General features: G+C 40.1%; 2 protein-coding genes across 2 annotated transcripts; one reads left to right on the plus strand and one right to left on the minus strand.

Annotated features, from left to right (window-relative positions):
* Positions 1-1968: 1968 nt before the first annotated feature.
* LOC135199515 (ETS homologous factor-like) lies at positions 1969-5953 on the plus strand. Its single transcript, XM_064227633.1, has 6 exons — positions 1969-2385; positions 2909-3107; positions 3279-3491; positions 3898-4002; positions 4476-4668; positions 4799-5953. The coding sequence occupies exons 1-6, from the start codon at positions 2170-2172 to the stop codon at positions 4908-4910; spliced, it is 1038 nt and encodes a 345-aa protein (XP_064083703.1). The 5' UTR covers positions 1969-2169; the 3' UTR covers positions 4911-5953.
* Positions 5954-13522: 7569 nt separating this feature from the next.
* On the minus strand, positions 13523-17046 carry LOC135199102 (ETS homologous factor-like). The gene is made up of 6 exons (XM_064227021.1): positions 16483-17046; positions 16087-16285; positions 15704-15916; positions 15041-15148; positions 14397-14589; positions 13523-14266 (listed from the first exon to the last, which is right to left on the minus strand). The coding sequence occupies exons 1-6, from the start codon at positions 16702-16704 to the stop codon at positions 14152-14154; spliced, it is 1050 nt and encodes a 349-aa protein (XP_064083091.1). The 5' UTR covers positions 16705-17046; the 3' UTR covers positions 13523-14151.
* Positions 17047-18628: the final 1582 nt, after the last annotated feature.

Raw genomic sequence — 18628 nt, forward strand, 5'->3', positions numbered from 1 at the left:
TGGGACCGGAGGTTGCTATAGGTCTATAGAAGTACTTCCTCTTCCTTTGTTTTGGTTTCTTCTTCTTCTTCTTCTTCTCCTAAGTCAGGGCGTTTTCGACCCTTTTCTCTCCACGTACTCTTTCGGGTATTTCTAATGCCAGTAATGTGGCCCCTGCATTGAGTTTAAAGTGGATAACAAAACATAAAAAAAAAAATTCCAGTGTGTCTATTTACAAGGACTGCACTCCAGAAAAGTTAGTACATAATCCTCCTGACGTAACCAATAATATTCCATAAATTTTTCTTTTGAATTATGATTATTGACCTGTGGCTATGCAGTCAATTTTCAAGGTTATGATACTGAGCTGCAAAAACATTTACATTAAATCGGCTGCAAAGAAAATTAATGAGATGGATGAAACTGCTTCCCGTCCATTAGCCTAGTCAGCCGAGGAACAGTTTTTGCTAAAGCAAATCGTAGGTCGGCTTCCAAATTCATTCGAGAACCTTGGGGAGCGCGTACCCCCTGACAGACCCTTGGCGTACCCCAAGTTGAAAACCCCTGTCCTAAGTAAAGGTGGTCTCGCTACTGAGATTTGTTTCAGTTGGTGTCTTCTTCTTCTTCCCTTGATTCGAAACTAGACATCTCTTACAAATATTACTCCGCTTTTTTTCTAAAACTTTTTCGTTTCTGGCGTCGTTCTCTTCTTCTTTTAAGTGCAGGTCTTGCTACTTGGGATATCATTCATTATTTAAGTCTAGACTCTGTACTGTCTCATTGCACACAGTGGTGTTTCTTTTGATCTAGAACATTTTGTCACACTTCCCTGATGAAACCAGTACTTCCCTAACTGTATCTTGAAATCCTCAACTAAGATTTGAAAAGAAATTTCTACCCCAGTCGTTCACCTTAAAACGAATCCTCCACCTTTGGAGACACACATGTATCTCTCTGTCTTTGTCATAAAACTGAACGCACTACAGGTCATATTCATTGGCCAAGAATGACCTGGAGAAAGCTGCAATGCAATGCAGTGGATAGATGCCCTAACAAGGGAGGCTTACAGGTCATATGCTTTACCCAAGGATGACCTGGAAAAAGCTGCAATGCAATGCACTGGATAGATGCCCTAACAAGGGAACTCACTGTTTTGCCATTTCTAGATTCTGACTAGACTGAGGTTTCTGTTCCAACAGACCTGACCTGCAACTCTCTGGGTCTTGCTTACAAAGTGGACGAAACGTAAATAAACAAGAGACACTTTATCTAAACAAGTGGAAGAGTCCTTTTGCCTCTTAAGGAAAGATCGGACTGACCTTGAAGGAACCAAAACTGCTAAAAACGTTCACGACAAACGCGCCAAAAGTATGAAACTCTGGGCTCGACAATAACGATACTATTAATCCGGCAGTCAAGCAGACTGAATGGATATATTAGCAAAGATGAAAGAAGTAACGAAAACAACGGCACCTTTGAATTTCGAGAGAGTTGGCCAACAGCCACGTCAGGATCCATAAGAGAAATTACCTCGGTTTCCTTATTTCATAAGAGACTTATCAAATGCTGTTGCACAAAAACCGCGTCTATTTTCGAACAGGAACAATAACAAATAGTCGCGAGCGTTTCACGAAATTCGTCCAGGGGAACCACCGTTTCATATACGTATCGCCTGGGAGAATGTCGAGCACGTTTCCTTTCTAGAGAAGGGGGCGGAGCGGGGCTGCCCTTCGGGACGGTGTGGGCGACGGAGGGCGAGGCAGGCCACACTCCCATCTCCCAACTACCGCCTCCCACCTCCTTGGACCACAGAGCGAGGCTGGGGGAAGAAGGAAGGAGTAGTAGTAGTGGCGTTTGTTGGTTCGGCGCTCCCGAGTAGAGATTTTTCGGGCGCAAACGTTTGCCCTGGCGGAAGGCCGTGACGTGAGACGGCAGTAGGAAGACACCCTTGCTTGTGTGACGTCAATGTTTTCTTTAAAACCACCAGCAAGTCGAAGATGGAAGACAGTACAGCCATACAAAGCCGAGTGACAGCATCGGATAGAGCGTCCCCCTCGAGAAAGTCACTGGAGATCAAACGCTTCTCTTTCTCGATACGATACGGAATCTGTTAGGTGTTTCCGCGGGATTACTATCATAGACGCATACGTTAGACGAGTGAGTGACGCTTTAGAAGAGCCTATAAGAGATATGGACTATTACCGCCACGAAGACCTCAACGCCTCCTTCAGCTTCGACGAGCCGATTTTCAGCGGGGAGAACGCCCTCGATCATCTCTGCCAGACCTATCTGGGCAACATGAGCACTTTGGGCGAGAACTACGAGCAGCCGAGCGCCCACAACAGCGGGTCACTCGACGAGATCGAGACTTTTGCAAGGACAGACATCGTTCACTGGACGCCAGAGGTAAGCAGACATTTTCGGAGTGTTCGTCCTTCCTTTCGTCACTTTAGCGACAAGTTTCTCGTAACAGCTGTTCATTATCAACCCCAGACAAGATAGTAAACAAATCCAATTATTACAAAGGCTTAGTAAATGTTTTCATCAGTCATATGTCTGGATTCCAGAAGTAACCCAAGCCTGGATTCCAAAAGTAAGTCAATCCTGGATTCCAGAAGTAACTCAATCCTAGATTCCAAAATTAACTCAAGCCTGGATTCCAAAAGTAACCCAAGCCTGGATTCCAGAAGTAACTCAAGCCTGGATTCCAGAAGTAACTCAATCCTGGATTCCAGAAGTAAATAAAGTCTGGATTCCAGAAATAACTCAATCCTGGATTCCAGGAGTGACTCAAGTCTGGATTCCAGGAGTGACTCAAGTCTGGATTCCAGAAATTCCTAAAATCTCTAAGTAAAAGCAATATATATATATTGATTAAAACAGTTAGCCGTTCCAAAATCCAAAACTGACTTACCCATCATCTTTCCAGGACTGCCTGGACTGGGCCGGAAGTGTCTGCCGGAAGAGGGGCATCGACCAGTCCACACTTGACCTCTGGGCATTCAAGAGTTACACTGGAAGCGACCTCCTTCACTTCACCTGTCAAGATTTCTCAAACATCATTGGGTCTATTTATGGCCCTCTCTTCCAACAGGAATTCGCGGCTCTCTACAATAAGAGAGAACAAGGTGAGCATACTCTCTCTCTCTCTCTCTCTCTCTCTCTCTCTCTCTCTCTCTCTCTCTCTCTCTCTCTCTCTCAGTGAAAATCGAAAGAAACATTCAAATTTATGAAAAATAACATGAAAAAAATGGCAAAAAAACACATAAATAACCTATTTCCTCTGTTCCCTCCTCCAGACAAAATGCAAGGCGCCGTAGGTGGCTGCGCCCCTACGTACGGATCCTACGAGTACCCTACGCAGGAGTCGGGCTACGACAGCGACCCTTTTGAGCTCACCTCCGAGGACATCAAGGATCTGGATCGTTACATCCACCACCAGGCGGACGATCCTCTGGCGGGCAGCCTCTCAGACTTGGACTTCCAGGAACAATTTCTTCCGCTCAAGTTTGGTAAGTCTATAAAATTATTTTTTATTTGAGGAGCATAGTAGGCCTATAATCAGGAAGGCCTCATGTCCCTTTTGGGAAAAGATAGGCCTCCTGGCCTTTGAAGGAGGGATGGTTAATATAGGTCTGGGAGGAAATTTGCAGGAATGAGAAATGAAAAATTATTTTGGTGTAATTGGTAATTAGTCTACAAGTAAAGCATTTCCATACAAAGTTACTTATACAGAAATTAAATACTGATAGTGATTATTAGAAATAATCTAAATGCTTCTGAATATCGAATGCCTTGTCAAATATGAATTCCATTCCAAAACAATTCATTCTAAATACATTCAATGCAATGTCTTCACCCAATTTACCAATTACTCCTGTACAAAATAACATCGAAGGATTTCTTCTTCTCCTACAGAAGGATCTCAGCTGATCCCTGAACCAGTGATGCAGTGTTCTTTCGGGACCTCCCACTCGGGCCAAGATCAAGTCCCACTCAAGCAAGACGAGACCAAAAAGAAATGTAAGTTCTATTTAGGATTTGGCCCCATAAAGACAATGGTCAGTTTCAAGTCTGCTTATAGAAAAAAAAAAAGATAAAAAAGAATATATTAACGTCTCGTTCATATTTTGGTTAATGTTTTTAACTGAATCTCCATTTTTGTAAACTGAGGAAATCTTTTTTACTGTACATTTAAATATCAATAGTTTTTGGATTTCTGGTCAGTTGCCCGTTGGGAAAATGAAACGAAAAATTCTGCTCCAGAAAAAATGAGAAATTGAATCAGAACTTAATCTGCTGGAAAATGAAAACCAAAAGCAGAAATTTTATCGGGATATGTCATAAAAATTAGGTTACTGATTCATGGCATTAATAAACAAAAACAAAAATACTTGCAGAAGTCAATAATAAATTTAGAAAGAAAAACTTGTTGTTAGCATCTCCAGAAATCAGAAAGTAACAATTCAACTAAACTTTCTATTTGTCTTCAACAGCTCGTGGTCCCAAGAACTGGGAGTTCGTGATTGGTCTCCTGTCGGACCCAAGGACCAACCCTTCCCTCATAAGATGGGAAGACAAGACCCAAGCCACTTTCCGTCTGGTCCAGCCAACAGCCATCGCCCAAATGTGGGGTCGAAGGACCAACAAGCCCAATTTGACCTACGACAATTTCGCCAGAGGGTTGAGGTGAGTGAACTGAAGACTGAGATTGGAAGAGAAACCTCCATTTTAAACTATAATTGATCATTTCTTTCATTGATTTTCATATTTCTGTAAAAATACGACTTTCTACAAACATTTCTCTTAATTCCTACAGGTACCACTACACCACAGGCGCTCTGGAAGCCGTGTCTGAGAAGCAGCTGGTCTACAAGTGTGGACCGAAAGCCCTGAAGTTCCTCATCGACATGAAAAAGGAAGTTCAGTGATGACCTTGAGGGATCCCGTGACGTCACTGAGAGATCTTATTTCCTCTTGTTCCGCTTGCCTTAAAAGGGAGCTCTGTGTGGTTCTAGGAGAACCTCAAAGCAGATCCACTGTGCACAGTTCTTCAGGATCTCGAAGCCACTTCCCTCAGTGTAGTTTTAAAGGATCTGGGAGTCGCTCCACTGAGCGGAGCTTTCACGGATCTCAAGGCCACTCCAATTTAGCTGGTTCATCAGTGTTCCAGATGCTGCAACTCCTGACTTATAAAAGCATGTGACCAGGAATGCCATTATCTACCAAAGACTGCTATTCAAGTTGGCCACCACTGGAAGCATCGTCTTATATATATACTCGCCTAATAATTTATTCTAATTTAAGCAAAATAGCATTAATATATTGCATCAAGGCAGCTATGTATTTGTGGATAGGCGGAGGCATTTTCCATCTACACGTAATTAAGACGCGTGGGAACTATAGGTGGAGGGAGCAATGGAGCCCAGAATAAAAGTTCATGGAGGAATGCTCGAGAGGGCCATCTATTCAAGAATGGTCCTAAGGTCTTAGGAAGGCGAAAGTGAAGAAGAAGTGGTGTGGACAACATTTCTCTCCCGTTGAAGAGAGCGTTGCAGTTATCCACAAGCTAGCCGTGAAACATTTCTCTCATTCTCAGAATGTTGTGTCCAAAGAGCTGAGAAATAGGACCCACTACACTCAGAGTCTCATTTAATGAGTGATATTATTTCTAGACCGCGTCTCTAGTCAGACTCAATTATTCCTAAATCTCGCAGCTGAATCTAAGCATCTTAAATGTTGCGACGATTCGTCTGTGATAAAAGACAGCTGATTATTTATATCGCCTTATTTATTACATAGTTTTTTAGCATGTCCTAGGCATTTATTTAATCTTGTATCCTAATATATTATGTTTTGTGATGCGTACCTTCTGCGAAGGGCTTAATAAGAATGAAGAACACAAATTATTCTATAATAATTTTGATGTCGTGTTTCCTTTTTATGGAAAAATATACTTTTTATTTATTGTTAATGCTTCTTTTATTCATTTTTCTGCAACCCACAAGAAACTATCACGCAGGGAAATTAAAAAGACGTGAACAAAATTCCTAATATGATAACCAAATAAGAATATATCCTAGTTCCCATAGCCATGTTCACGCAATCAAGCATCATAACACAGTTGAACCAACCTCTCCACTACCGGCAACAGGTTTTCCATATTTGTAATGACTTTTATGTGAAACTCTTTAAGATATCGTTAATCATATGTGACCTCTCATCTTCGATGCGACCTCATTTAGCAACTAAGTGACCTCTCATTGTCAGCGTGACCTCATTTAGCAACTAAGTGACCTCTCATTGTCAGCGTGACCTCATTTATCAACCAAGTGACCTCTTATCTTCGATGTTACCTCATTTATGAACCAAGTGACCTATTATCATAGACATAACCTCAGTTATCAATCATGCGACCTATTATCATCGACATGACCTCAGTTATCAATCATGTGACCTATTATCATCGACATGACCTATATTATCAATCATATGACCTCTTATCGTCGACGTGACCTCATTTATCAACCAAGTGACCTCTTATCTTCGACATGACCTCATTTATCAATCATGTGGCCTCTTATTCTCGAAGTGACCTCATTTGGCAAGTAGTTGACACCTTACCATCAACGTGACCTATACTATCAATCATGTGACGTCTTACCTTCGACGCGACCTCATTTATCAACTGTATGAATGACATCATTAATCAACTATATAGCCTGAATTTTTATCTGAAATATTCAGATATGAGACACCAATTATCAAAATCAAGATGAACTGAAATCAAAAGACACTCGCGAAGCCATGCAAGAATCTCGTACTGTCAACATTTCTCTCCCTGAAAGTGATGTTTGATTCTGTACCAAAGTCCAGTCGCTTGTGATAAGTTGAAGGGCCCATGTTAGGTCGAACTTTCGCATCATACCACGCGTAACGCTTTGCATGAGATAAACAGACAAACTTGAAACACAACACAAACCGAACCGAGATATTCAACTCGTGTTACAGTATTTCGCTTACGTTTCTATTTTACTTATTGATTTGTTGATTTATCTGTTTTTCTAGTAAACGATCTCCTCTCTCTAGATTTCCCCTTTTCACCTCCTGTTGATTCTGTGGAGTGAACGACAAAATATTTTTCGGAAGCTTGGATTTCGAATCGGTGGCCCTTTTGGGGGGGTTGGTCCAAAGGAATGGGGTTAATCTTCTAATAATAATAATAATAATAATAATAATAATAATTAATTAATAATAATAATAATAATAAATTTTAAGCTTCCAAAGAATATGGGGCCCATTAAGAACTAATAATAATAATAATAATAATAATAATAATAATAATAATAATAATAATAATAACAATAATAATAATAAATTTAAGCTTCCAAAAAATATGGTGCCCATTAAGAACTAATAATAATAATAATAATAATAATAATAATAATAATAATCAATAATATAACTGCTGCTTCAGCACTATTAATCTTATAAAGAGTCTTCTCTATCTTTCTGATGACGGCTTTCTCGTTGTTGCTTAGACTGGCGAGCAACGCACCAAAGGGCATGGTAAAATTCGGTTGAGTCATTTGATTTATTATTGCTTATACAATTCTCTCTCTCTCTCTCTCTCTCTCTCTCTCTCTAACGCGACGTTTTCCTCCTGATCGACAGGACATTATCAAGCGATAACTGCTGAGGGACTGAATTCCAGTGGCGAGTCCTTCTCCTTTTATCGTGGTGTTGCGAGCTCTCCAGTACGGTCAGAGCACTTCTCCGGTAGGTCGAGTTTTTATTGGTTCCCGGGAAGGTGACTCATACGGCGGGCGTTGACTAGTCTTGCAGACCTTCTCAGGTAGGGGGTATCACCGGGAGCCTCTTGATTGGCTTCTACCTGCGTGACGTCACCCCTGGTATTATTCTCATGTCCGGTGTTCGTTCCATGCGCGCTGGTACTTTCGTTAGGGGAGAGGGGTGTGGTCCTCCCTCACACACGTCGGTATCAGGAACGCTTCTTGGGTGGTATTGAGGAGGCTTTTCTTCGAGGATGAGCAGCGCTTCTAGGAGACGCAGACGTCGTGGGTCAGGTGCTCTCCCGATGATCTTAGTATTCCTGACGATGTCGTCTCTCGTGATATTTCTGCGGTGTACTGCAAGGGCGTGCTGCCTAATGGCGCCCTCCTGGGCGTGGCCCAGGAAATCCTTTTTGACAGGCGCATCGTCGTCATGCCGATGTAAATCCCAGGGCATCCTTGGGCGGGGCATACGTATCGGTAGACGACGTTGGACTGCTTCAGGGGGTCTCCTGCCGGTGGGGAGGGGTTGTTCTTCATCAGGAGGTCTTTCGTACGCCGATTCTTGTAGTAAATAATGAGGGACACTCTCTTTCCTTCCTCCATGGGGCGGACGTGTTCCTCTATTATTTTCTTCATGGCTGCTTCTTCTTCCTTGTATTGGTGGTGCATGAAGGCTTTATAGAAAAGTTTGATATCCTCCGGGGGCGGAATGTTCCTTCTCTCTTCCTCCGTCATGTACCACTTGTCAAGGGCGGCTCGAGTTTCTCGGTTTACGAGTTTGTTCGAGTACCCATTGTTAATTAGCATCTGGGATGCTCGGTCGAGTTCGAGGTGTGTGTCCTGCCACGTCGAACAGTGCGAGAGGGCCCTCCTGACGAAGGCCCTGACGGTGGTGGTCTTGAACCGCGCAGGACACTCGCTATCACCATTCAGACAAAGTCCGAGGTTCGTAGCTTTGGTTGTAAACGGTCGTCGCCAACTTCTGATTCGTCTTCGTGACAAGGACGTCGAGGAAGGGGAGCCGATCGTTGCTGCTGTACTCGACAGTGAAGTTGAGTGCGCTGTTCTGCAGGAACTGCTGCCGAAGGGCTTCTACCTCATCCTCGCAGTCGGCTTGCACGAAGATGTCATCGATGTAGCGTGCGTATGTGCGGGGACAAATCTGTGTTGCGAGAAGACCCTTTCTTCCACTTCTCCCATGTAGAAGTTAGCGAAGAGGACTCCTAAGGGGGACCCCATCGCTACGCCGTCCTTCTGGCGGTACATCTGTCCTCGGTGGGTGGTGAAAGGGGCTCTCTTCGTACAGATATCCAGCAGGGTTCTTAAGGAGTCTTCTGGGATGTTAGGGGGGTCTCATATCGGGATTCCTATATACCCGCTCCATGATGATCCCTATCGTCTCGTCGACTGGGACGTTGGTGAATAGGGACTCAACGTCTAAGGACGCCATGGTTCCCGCACCGGGGGAGTCGCGGATCTTCTCCAAAAATTCTACCGATGAGGTGAGGCAGTACCTGGAGGGGATATAGGGGGTCAGAATTTTATTAAGGCGTTTGGCCAGAGCGTAAGTCGGGGCAGGCGTTTGGCTGATGATCGGGCGTAGGGGGTTGCCTTCCTTGTGGGTCTTCACGTTCCCGTAAAGGTAGCCGAGGCTGTAGTCACCTTGGATGGGCGGGAGGTGTGTGGCATTCGTAGCGGCATTCACGGCTGCGATGACCCGGTTGGCGTCGCGTTTGATGTCTTCCGTAGGGTTCTTCGTAAGTCTCTCGAACTTAGAGACATCAGACAAGATGGCGTCGAGTTTCTCGAAGTATTCCGAGGCGCCATTAGGCAGCACGCCCTTGCAGTACACCGCAGAAACATCACGAGAGACGACATCGTCAGGAATACTAAGATCATCGGGAGAGCACCTGACCCACGACGTCTGCGTCTCCTAGAAGCGCTGCTCATCCTCGAAGAAAAGCCTCCCCTCAATACCACCCAAGAAGCGTTCCTGATACCGACGTGTGTGAGGAGGACCACACCCCTCTCCCCTAACGAAAGTACCAGCGCGCATGGAACGAACACCGGACATGAGAATAATACCAGGGGTGACGTCACGCAGGTAGAAGCCAATCAAGAGGCTCCCGGTGATACCCCCTACCTGAGAAGGTCTGCAAGACTAGTCAACGCCCGCCGTATGAGTCACCTTCCCGGGAACCAATAAAAACTCGACCTACCGGAGAAGTGCTCTGACCGTACTGGAGAGCTCGCAACACCACGATAAAAGGAGAAGGACTCGCCACTGGAATTCAGTCCCTCAGCAGTTATCGCTTGAATAATGTCCTGTCGATCAGGAGGAAACGTCGCGTTAGAGAGAGAGAGAGAGAGAGAGAGAGAGAGAGAGAGAGAATTGTATAAGCAATAATAAATCAAATGACTCAACCGAATTTTACCATGCCCTTTGGTGCGTTGCTCGCCAGTCTAAGCAACAACGAGAAAGCGTCATCAGAAAGATAGAGAAGACTCTTATAAGATTAATAGTGCTGAAGCAGCAGTTATTTTAACAAAACATGTCTACGAGAGGGTCTCCTTCCGGAAATATACAATAATAATTAATAATAATATACTTGACACAATCAAATATAACCCACAAAAAAGCTACATATTATAATAACCTGAAGTAAACTTACCTCGTCCGAGGTCGATACGAACACTGCAGATCGACGATCCAGAATCACTGGGCAGATCGAATACAAATTGTTGGAGAGTTATCACTATACGACACTAGAGAGAAAGACGGACTGATGGGGAGTAAACTATAGTAGTTGTCAGGTGAACCTCATTCCCGTTTTCTTTCAATGCAAGGACCCTGAAAGTAGGAGAGAATACTTGCTTACCGGTTTTGGCAAGGATCTCAAGAAATCAGTTTTTTTATATTATGATGATGGCAGCATTATATTACAAGACTATTGTAATTATATACATATATAAATATATATATATATATATATATATATATATATATATATTATATATATATATGTGTGTGTGTGTGTGTGTGTGTGTGTGTGTGTGTGTGTGTGTGTGTCTGTATATAGTCGTTCAGTGGAGAAATTATATACGAATCTTCAAAGAGTGTCCATGATACGAGTTGTAAGAGGATCAAGTTTATTATAACGAAACGTTTCGCACATGAAACATCTGTGCATCATCAGTCTGCAAAGAGCAAAAAGACAAATAAATAACATATAAAACCATAAAACACAAACAGAACTCACATGAAAAAAAGTACAAAGTAAAAACGGTAACGTCGTCACCTGCATTTGACGACAGGTCATTCCATCTTCTCTCCTCATGAACGGTTAGTGTTTTGGGTGCTCTCTCTCTTTCTACTGTTTTTACTTTGTACTTTTTTTTGGTTAATTTGAAGACTATTTTAATTCATGTGAGTTCTGTTTGTGTTCTATGGTTTTATATGTTATTTATTTGTCTGATTGCTCTTTGCAGACTGATGATGCACAGATGTTTCATGTGCGAAACGTTTCGTTATAATAAACTTGATTCTTTTACTACTCGTATCATGGACACCCTCTGAAGATTCGTATATATATCTTACGAGATAGTTTCTCTGTCTCCATGGAAGTTAAAAATGATGAGTCTGTACATTCCCCCTTTTTACATATATATTATACACACACACACACACACCACCACACACACACACACACGACACACACACACACACACACGCACACACACACACACACACATATATATATATATATATATATATATATATATATATAGATAGATAGATAGATATCTCACGTACGATTATTTTTCTCATTACTATAAATGTGAGCATTCTTGTCTACAGAATGTATAATAATTAATAATTAATTAATAATAATAATAATAAATAATAATAATAATAATTAATAATAATAATAATCATAATAATATAATAATAATAATAATAATAAAATAATAATATTAATAATAATAATAATAATAAACAATAATGTTCATTATTATAAATATGATATTATTATTATTATTATTATTATCATTTCCCCATCTCTTTAGGTAATTTGAAAGACGAAACTATGAGCCACGGAAATTCACTTTAATAAATAGCAAAATCATTAACAAAATTACAAAAATATAAAACAATCCATCCAGGATTTTGTCCACAAAATCCCTCAGAGGAACGTAACCAAATTCATCACAGCAAAGCATAACTCCAATAAACACAAGACAAAAAATGCACTGGAATAAATATACAATCATAAATAAACAAGGCTTACTCGGGGACCGTGCTAGAATCTAAGGTCAAATAGAAGGTTGTTTCACCAACGAAAATTAAAATCAATACGCTGTATTTTGTTAGAAATCATTTTTCTGTACTGTTTAACAAGCACATTATTTATTTTTGACATTTTCATTCCAACAATAATGTAGTTTGTAGGCTTACTCCCCGAGTAAGCAATAATTACATATTATATATACAGAGAAGTATTGTTGTAAGGAAATCATTTGAAATCATAGGTCAATAAATATGTATTTATAAATAAATAAATATTGATATAAATAATATGTTATTAGAGGATGATTTGAAATCATATTGCAGTATTAATATAAATGCCCTTCTCATTACAGTAAAATGAGTTACAGTATAATGAATGAATATTAACAATGACATCCCTCATTATCATTATGAAAATATTGATGTTACTGAGGGATGAAGATGTTATGAACACATAAATTTAAAAAAGTACAAATATACAATGAAATTATTACAAATTATATATTATAATTGTTAACATTACAAAAAAAATTTAATGTTACAAAATATTTGTTAACATTACAAAACAAATTGTAATGTTATAAAATAATTTTTAACATTACAAAATAAATAGTAATATTACAAAATAGTTTTTAACATTACAAAAACAATTGTAATGCTACAAAATAATCTTAACATTACAACTCAAATTGTAGTGTTACAAAATAATTTTTAACATTATTAAAAAAATGTAATATTACAAGATAATTTTCAACATTACGAAACAAATTGCAATGTTGATATCATTTTTAACATTACAAAACAAATTGCAATGTTGTAAAATAATTTTTTACGTTACAAAACAAATTGAAATGTTACAAAATAATTTTTTACATTACAACTCAAATTGTAGTGTTACAAAATAATTTTTAACATTACAAAACAAAATGTAATATTACAAGATAATTTTCATCATTACGAAACAAATTGCAATGTTATGATATCATTTCTAACATTACAAAACAAATTGCAATGTTATAAAATATTTTTTTAGGTTACAAAACAAATTGAAATGTTACAAAATAATTTTTAACATTACAAAATAAATTATAATGTTACAAAATATTCTTCAACATCATAAAACAAATTATAATATTACAAATTACTTTGTAACACAGCCACACTTCGTAATATCACGGACTATAGCAATTAGACATAAAAAATACTACGGCTACAAAACTTCAACAGAGTATTTGCCAGCTGTTATCTGGGAAAACATTCGAATAAATAGTAACCTATCAATAAATAACTACGTTATGAGATCGGGTAATACTAGCATATTTATGAATACATAAGGGTATTTTTTCCGCTGCTTCTTCTTCTTCTTCTTCTTCTTCTTCTTATTATTATTAGTATTTATTATTATTATTATTTGTTATTATTATTATTATTATTATTTCAGAAGATGAAACTCTATTCATACGGAACAAGCCCACCACAGGGACCACTGACTGAAATTCAAGCTTCCAAAGAATACTATGGTGTTCATTTCAAATAAGTAACAGAAAGAGATTAGTTGTCAGAAAAACAGATATATAAATAAATTAATAAATAAATAATATCCAATAACTTCTTGAGAACTAACGTCTATATTTGGCTTCAGAACTTTCTCCATCTAGTTCTTTTACCACTTAACAATGATAGATGCAAAGTAGCTTTGGTTGTTGACTAATACATAGCTGTCTCGACTCAATATATGAATGCCAGTTTGCTTAGATTAGGATAAATAATTAGCCGAGTACCAGCAGTCTTTGGTAAATGATGGCGCTCCTGGTCACACACTCTCATAAATCGGGAGTTGCATCATCCGCACACTGAATGATGCGTCAGACTGGAGCGGCTTCGAGATTCCTAAAGAACCTCAAATAATGGCACTGCTTAGAGATCCTGGATGATTCGCACAAAGTGGAAGGTCTTCGGGAGTGGCGTGGCTTCGAGGTCCCTGAAGAACCACATCCAGTTCACTCCAGGCCAGTGGAGTGAACTGGCCTGCTGCTCCACATTAACAGTGACTATTTCTCAGTGACGTCACGGGATCCCTCATGGTCATCACTGAACTCCTTCCTTTTTCATGTCGATGAGGAACTTCAGGGCTTTCGGTCCACACTTGTAGACCAGCTGCTTCTCAGACACGGCTTCCAGGGCGCCTGTGGTGTAGTGGTACCTGTAGGAATTAAGAGAAATGTTTGTAGAAAGTCGTATTTTTACAGAAATATGAAAACTAATGAAATAAATTATCAATCATAGTTTAAAATGGAGGTTTCTCTTCCAATCTCAGTCTTCAGTTCACTCACCTCAACCCTCTGGCGAAATTGTCGTAGGTCAAATTGGGCTTGTTGGTCCTTCGACCCCACATTTGGGCGATGGCTGTTGGCTGGACCAGACGGAAAGTGGCTTGGGTCTTGTCCTCCCATCTTATGAGGGAAGGGTTGGTCCTTGGGTCCGACAGGAGACCAATCACGAACTCCCAGTTCTTGGGACCACGAGCTGTTGAAGACAAATAGAACGTTTAGTTGAATTGTTACTTTCGGATTTCAGGAAATGTCAGCAACTGAGGGGTTTAGATTTGTTATTCATTATAGATTTTTGAGCTGTTTTTTGGTTTTAGATACCATGAACCAATCACCGAAGATTCATAGCATATCCTGATAAAATTTCTTATTCTGGCTTTTCTTTTCCAGCAGATTAATTCTTGATTCAATTTCTCATATTTTCTGGTGGAGAATTTTTGGAGTCAGTTTCCCAGCGGGCAATTTATCAGAAAAAATATTGACATTTAAACCTACAACTAAAAAATGTCTTCCGGTTCCAAAAATAAAGATTTAATCGAAAACAATGACCACAATATGAATAAGGCTTGAAAATATTAATTTCTTGATCGAAGCAGACTTGGAACTGACCACTCTCTTTATCAAATCAAATCCAAAATTAGACTTACTTTTCTTTTTAGTTTCAACTTGCTTCAGTGGAACTTGCCCTTCACCCGAGGATGAGGCACCGTAGGAACTTTGCTGCAGCGCTGCTTCAGGAATCTGCTGAGATCCTTCTGTAGGAGGGAAGGAAATTCCTCGATGTTAGATCATTTGTACAGGAGTAATGGTGAATTAGGTCATGATATTGTGCAGGACGTCTTTGGTACTATTTTGGAATGAAATTCATATTTGACAAGGTATTTGATATTCAAAAGCATTTAGATTATTTCAATAATCACTATAAGTTTTTATTGTTTGTTTGTTTGTTTGTTTGTATGGTGCTTTTACGTTGCATGGAACCAGTGGTTATTCAGCAACGGGACCAACATCTTTACGTGACTTCCGAACCACGTCGAGAGTGAACTTCTATCACCAGAAATACACATCTCTCACTGAGGCGCTTCATTTTTGTATAAGTCATTTTGGATGGAAATGATTGACTTGTAGACTAATTACCAATTACACCCAAATTAATTTTTCATTTCTCATTCCTGCAAATTTCCTCCCAGACCTATTTTAACCATCCATCTATAAAAGCCAGGAGGCCTACGCTTCCCAAAAGATACATGAGGCCTTCCAGATCAAAGGCCTACTATGCTCCTCAAATGAAAACAATTTTATAGACTTACCGAAACTGATCGGAAGAAACTGTTCCTGAAATCCCAAGTCTGAGAGGCTGCCCGCCAGAGGATCGTCCGCCTGGTGGTGGATGTAACGATCTAGATCCTTGATGTCCTCGGAGGTGAGCTCCCAAGGATCGCTGTCGTAGCCCGACTCCTGCGTAGGATACTCGAAGGATCCGTACGTAGGGACGCAGCCCCCCACGGCTCCTTGTATTTTGTCTGGGGGAGAGATCAAAGGAAATAAGTTGTTTAATTTTTCTTCATTTTTTTATTCATACGTTATGAAATAATTATATTGTCTCTGCTATGAATTCAGTAATGTGTCACATTTTCATCCATTTGAATGAGAGAGAGAGAGAGAGAGAGAGAGAGAGAGAGAGTATGCTCACCTTGTTCTCTCTTATTGTAGAGAGCCGCGAATTCCTGTTGGAAGAGAGGGCCATAAATAGACCCAATGATGTTTGAGAAATCTTGACAGGTGAAGTGAAGGAGGTCGCTTCCAGTGTAACTCTTGAATGCCCAGAGGTCAACTGTGGACTGGTCAATGCCCCTCTTCCGGCAGACACTTCCGGCCCAGTCCAGGCAGTCCTGGAAAGACGTTAGCTCAATTAGTTTTGGAAATAGGTACTTTCAAGACGTCAGTAGGTTGTAGAAACTTCTGGATTTCATTTATAGATAAGGGAGTAATCATATGTACCCAATAACTTGACAAAGTTGTAAAAACAAATGATAAAAATAAAGAAAAACTATCCCAAAAACAAGCAACAACAAATTCCAGTTTATACCTGAGGCATCCAGTACGCGACATCTTTCCCGGCGTAATCCTCACTTGTGGCTGGTAACACTCCCATGTCTCCCGAACTTATCTGCTTAGGATGCGACTCTCGGTAGGAACCCAGGCTACCAAGGTAAGTCTGGCAAAGCTTGTCTATGGTGTTTTCGCCGCTGAAGAGAGGCCCTTCGAAGCTGAAGGAAGCGTTAAGGTCCTCGTGGCTGCAGGATTCCATTTCACTGTTCCACAACCAAGATCCTGTTGTTGCTGTTTGTCTACTGTTCTCCTCCTCGAGGGAAATTTAGACGCTGCAGCTGATCCCTTGAAGGTTTTGTCAAATTCTTGTATACTTCAGGTGATCCGTGAACGTTTTAAAACAACTTTGTACACTTCAGTGACCTTTTAAAGTTTTTATAAAAGCCTTGTACACTCCAGGCGATCCCTGAAAGTTTTCTGAAACCCTTACACACTTCAGGTGATTCCTGAACCTTTTCTGAAACCCTTGTACACGATAGGCGACCACTGAACCTTTTACAAAACCCTGGAACTTTGAACTCAGACAGCCCTTTCACACTTTCTAAACTGTTTCAAGACTGGAGATCGACTCGGCTCGGCCAGACGTTTTTAAACCTAGCGCCCACCTGGGGTTCTTTACTCGGGATTCCGTGACGTCAGAGATCTTCTTTTCTTCCTAGTCTTTATGTCACGGCTTCCTGTGTGGCCATACTTCGGCTCTGAATCACCCCATAGGCCGACACTACTTGTAGCATAGGTGTAGGACTATTGTTTGCGTGATCTATGTAAGTGCATGCGGTTTTGTTGTGTTCTCATAATGGTTCACAGGATTCGATTACCTACGTTTGACCTTGACTGTGCGAGGAGATTAGATCATTCTCTCTCTCTCTCTCTGTCTGTCTCATTCATTCTTCCAGTGCTTACCTAATACATCGCCGTGGGTGGCACACGTATCGAGCTGTTCATTACAAAATTGGGTGAAGACATCAACTGTCTCTCTCTCGTCTTCTTAAAATCAAATGATCTTTCATGACGCCATACTACCAAGTAATTGACAAACTACTTCGACCATCTCTCTCTCTCTCTCTCTCTCTATCTATCTATCTATCAACCATATATTTCTCTCTCTTTCTATCTATCTATCTCTCTCTCTAAGTCTCGTCATTCTAATATTGAATTCTCTTCTATTCTATGAATGCATACTAACAAGTATAATGACAGACTGCTTCATCCATCTCTCTCTCTCTCTCTCTCTCTCGTCATTCTAATATTGAATTCTCTTCTATGAATACATAATAACAAGTATATTGACAAACTGCTTCATCCACCTCTCTCTCTCTCTCTCTCTCTCAACCATATCTCTCTCTCTCTCTATCTATCTAACTATCTCTCTCTCTAACTCTCGTCATTCTAATATTGAATTCTCATCTATTCTATGAATACATACTAACAAGTATATTGACAAACTGCTTCATCCATCTCTCTTTCCCTGTCTTTCCCTCTCTCTCGTCATTCTAATATTGAATTCTCTTCTTTGAATACATACTAACAAGTATATTGACAAACTGCTTCATCCACCTCTCTCTCTCTCTCTCTATCAACCATATCTCTCTCTCTCTCTCTCTATCTATCATACTATCTCTCTCTCTAACTCTCGTCATTCTAATATTGAATTCTCTTCTATTCTATGAATGCATACTAACAAGTATAATGACAGACTGCTTCATCCATCTCTCTCTCTCTCTCGTCATTCTAATATTGAATTCTCTTCTATGAATACATACTAACAAGTATATTGACAAACTGCTTCATCCAACCTCTCTCTCTCTCTCTCTATCTATCTATCTATCAACCATATCTCTTTCTCTCTCTATCTATCTAACTATATCTCTCTCTAACTCTCGTCATTCTAATATTGAATTCTCATCTATTCTATTAAAACATACTAACAAGTATATTGACAAACTGCTTCATCCACCTCTCTCTCTCTCTCTCTCTATCAACCATATCTCTCTCTCTCTATCTATCTAACTATCTCTCTCTCTAACTCTCGTCAGTCTAATATTGAATTCTCATCTATTCTATGAATACATACTAACAAGTATATTGACAAACTGCTTCATCCATCTCTCTCTCTTTCTCTC

The sequence above is a fragment of the Macrobrachium nipponense genome, chromosome 25 (assembly GCF_015104395.2).
Source record: "Macrobrachium nipponense isolate FS-2020 chromosome 25, ASM1510439v2, whole genome shotgun sequence".
In the NCBI taxonomy this organism is placed as follows: domain Eukaryota; kingdom Metazoa; phylum Arthropoda; class Malacostraca; order Decapoda; family Palaemonidae; genus Macrobrachium; species Macrobrachium nipponense.

Excerpts from the sequence above, each read along its gene's own strand:
- LOC135199102 (XM_064227021.1), bottom strand. The coding sequence starts at position 16,704 with ATGGAATCCTGCAGCCACGAGGACCTTAACGCTTCCTTCAGCTTCGAA. Across the intron at positions 16,286-16,482 it reads TCGCGTACTGGATGCCTCAG|GACTGCCTGGACTGGGCCGG; the intron begins GTATAAACTGGA and ends ACGTCTTTCCAG. Across the intron at positions 15,149-15,703 it reads GTTTCTTCCGATCAGTTTCG|AAGGATCTCAGCAGATTCCT; the intron begins GTAAGTCTATAA and ends TCCCTCCTACAG.
- LOC135199515 (XM_064227633.1), top strand. The coding sequence starts at position 2,170 with ATGGACTATTACCGCCACGAAGACCTCAACGCCTCCTTCAGCTTCGAC. Across the intron at positions 3,108-3,278 it reads CTACAATAAGAGAGAACAAG|ACAAAATGCAAGGCGCCGTA; the intron begins GTGAGCATACTC and ends TCCCTCCTCCAG. Across the intron at positions 4,669-4,798 it reads AATTTCGCCAGAGGGTTGAG|GTACCACTACACCACAGGCG; the intron begins GTGAGTGAACTG and ends TAATTCCTACAG.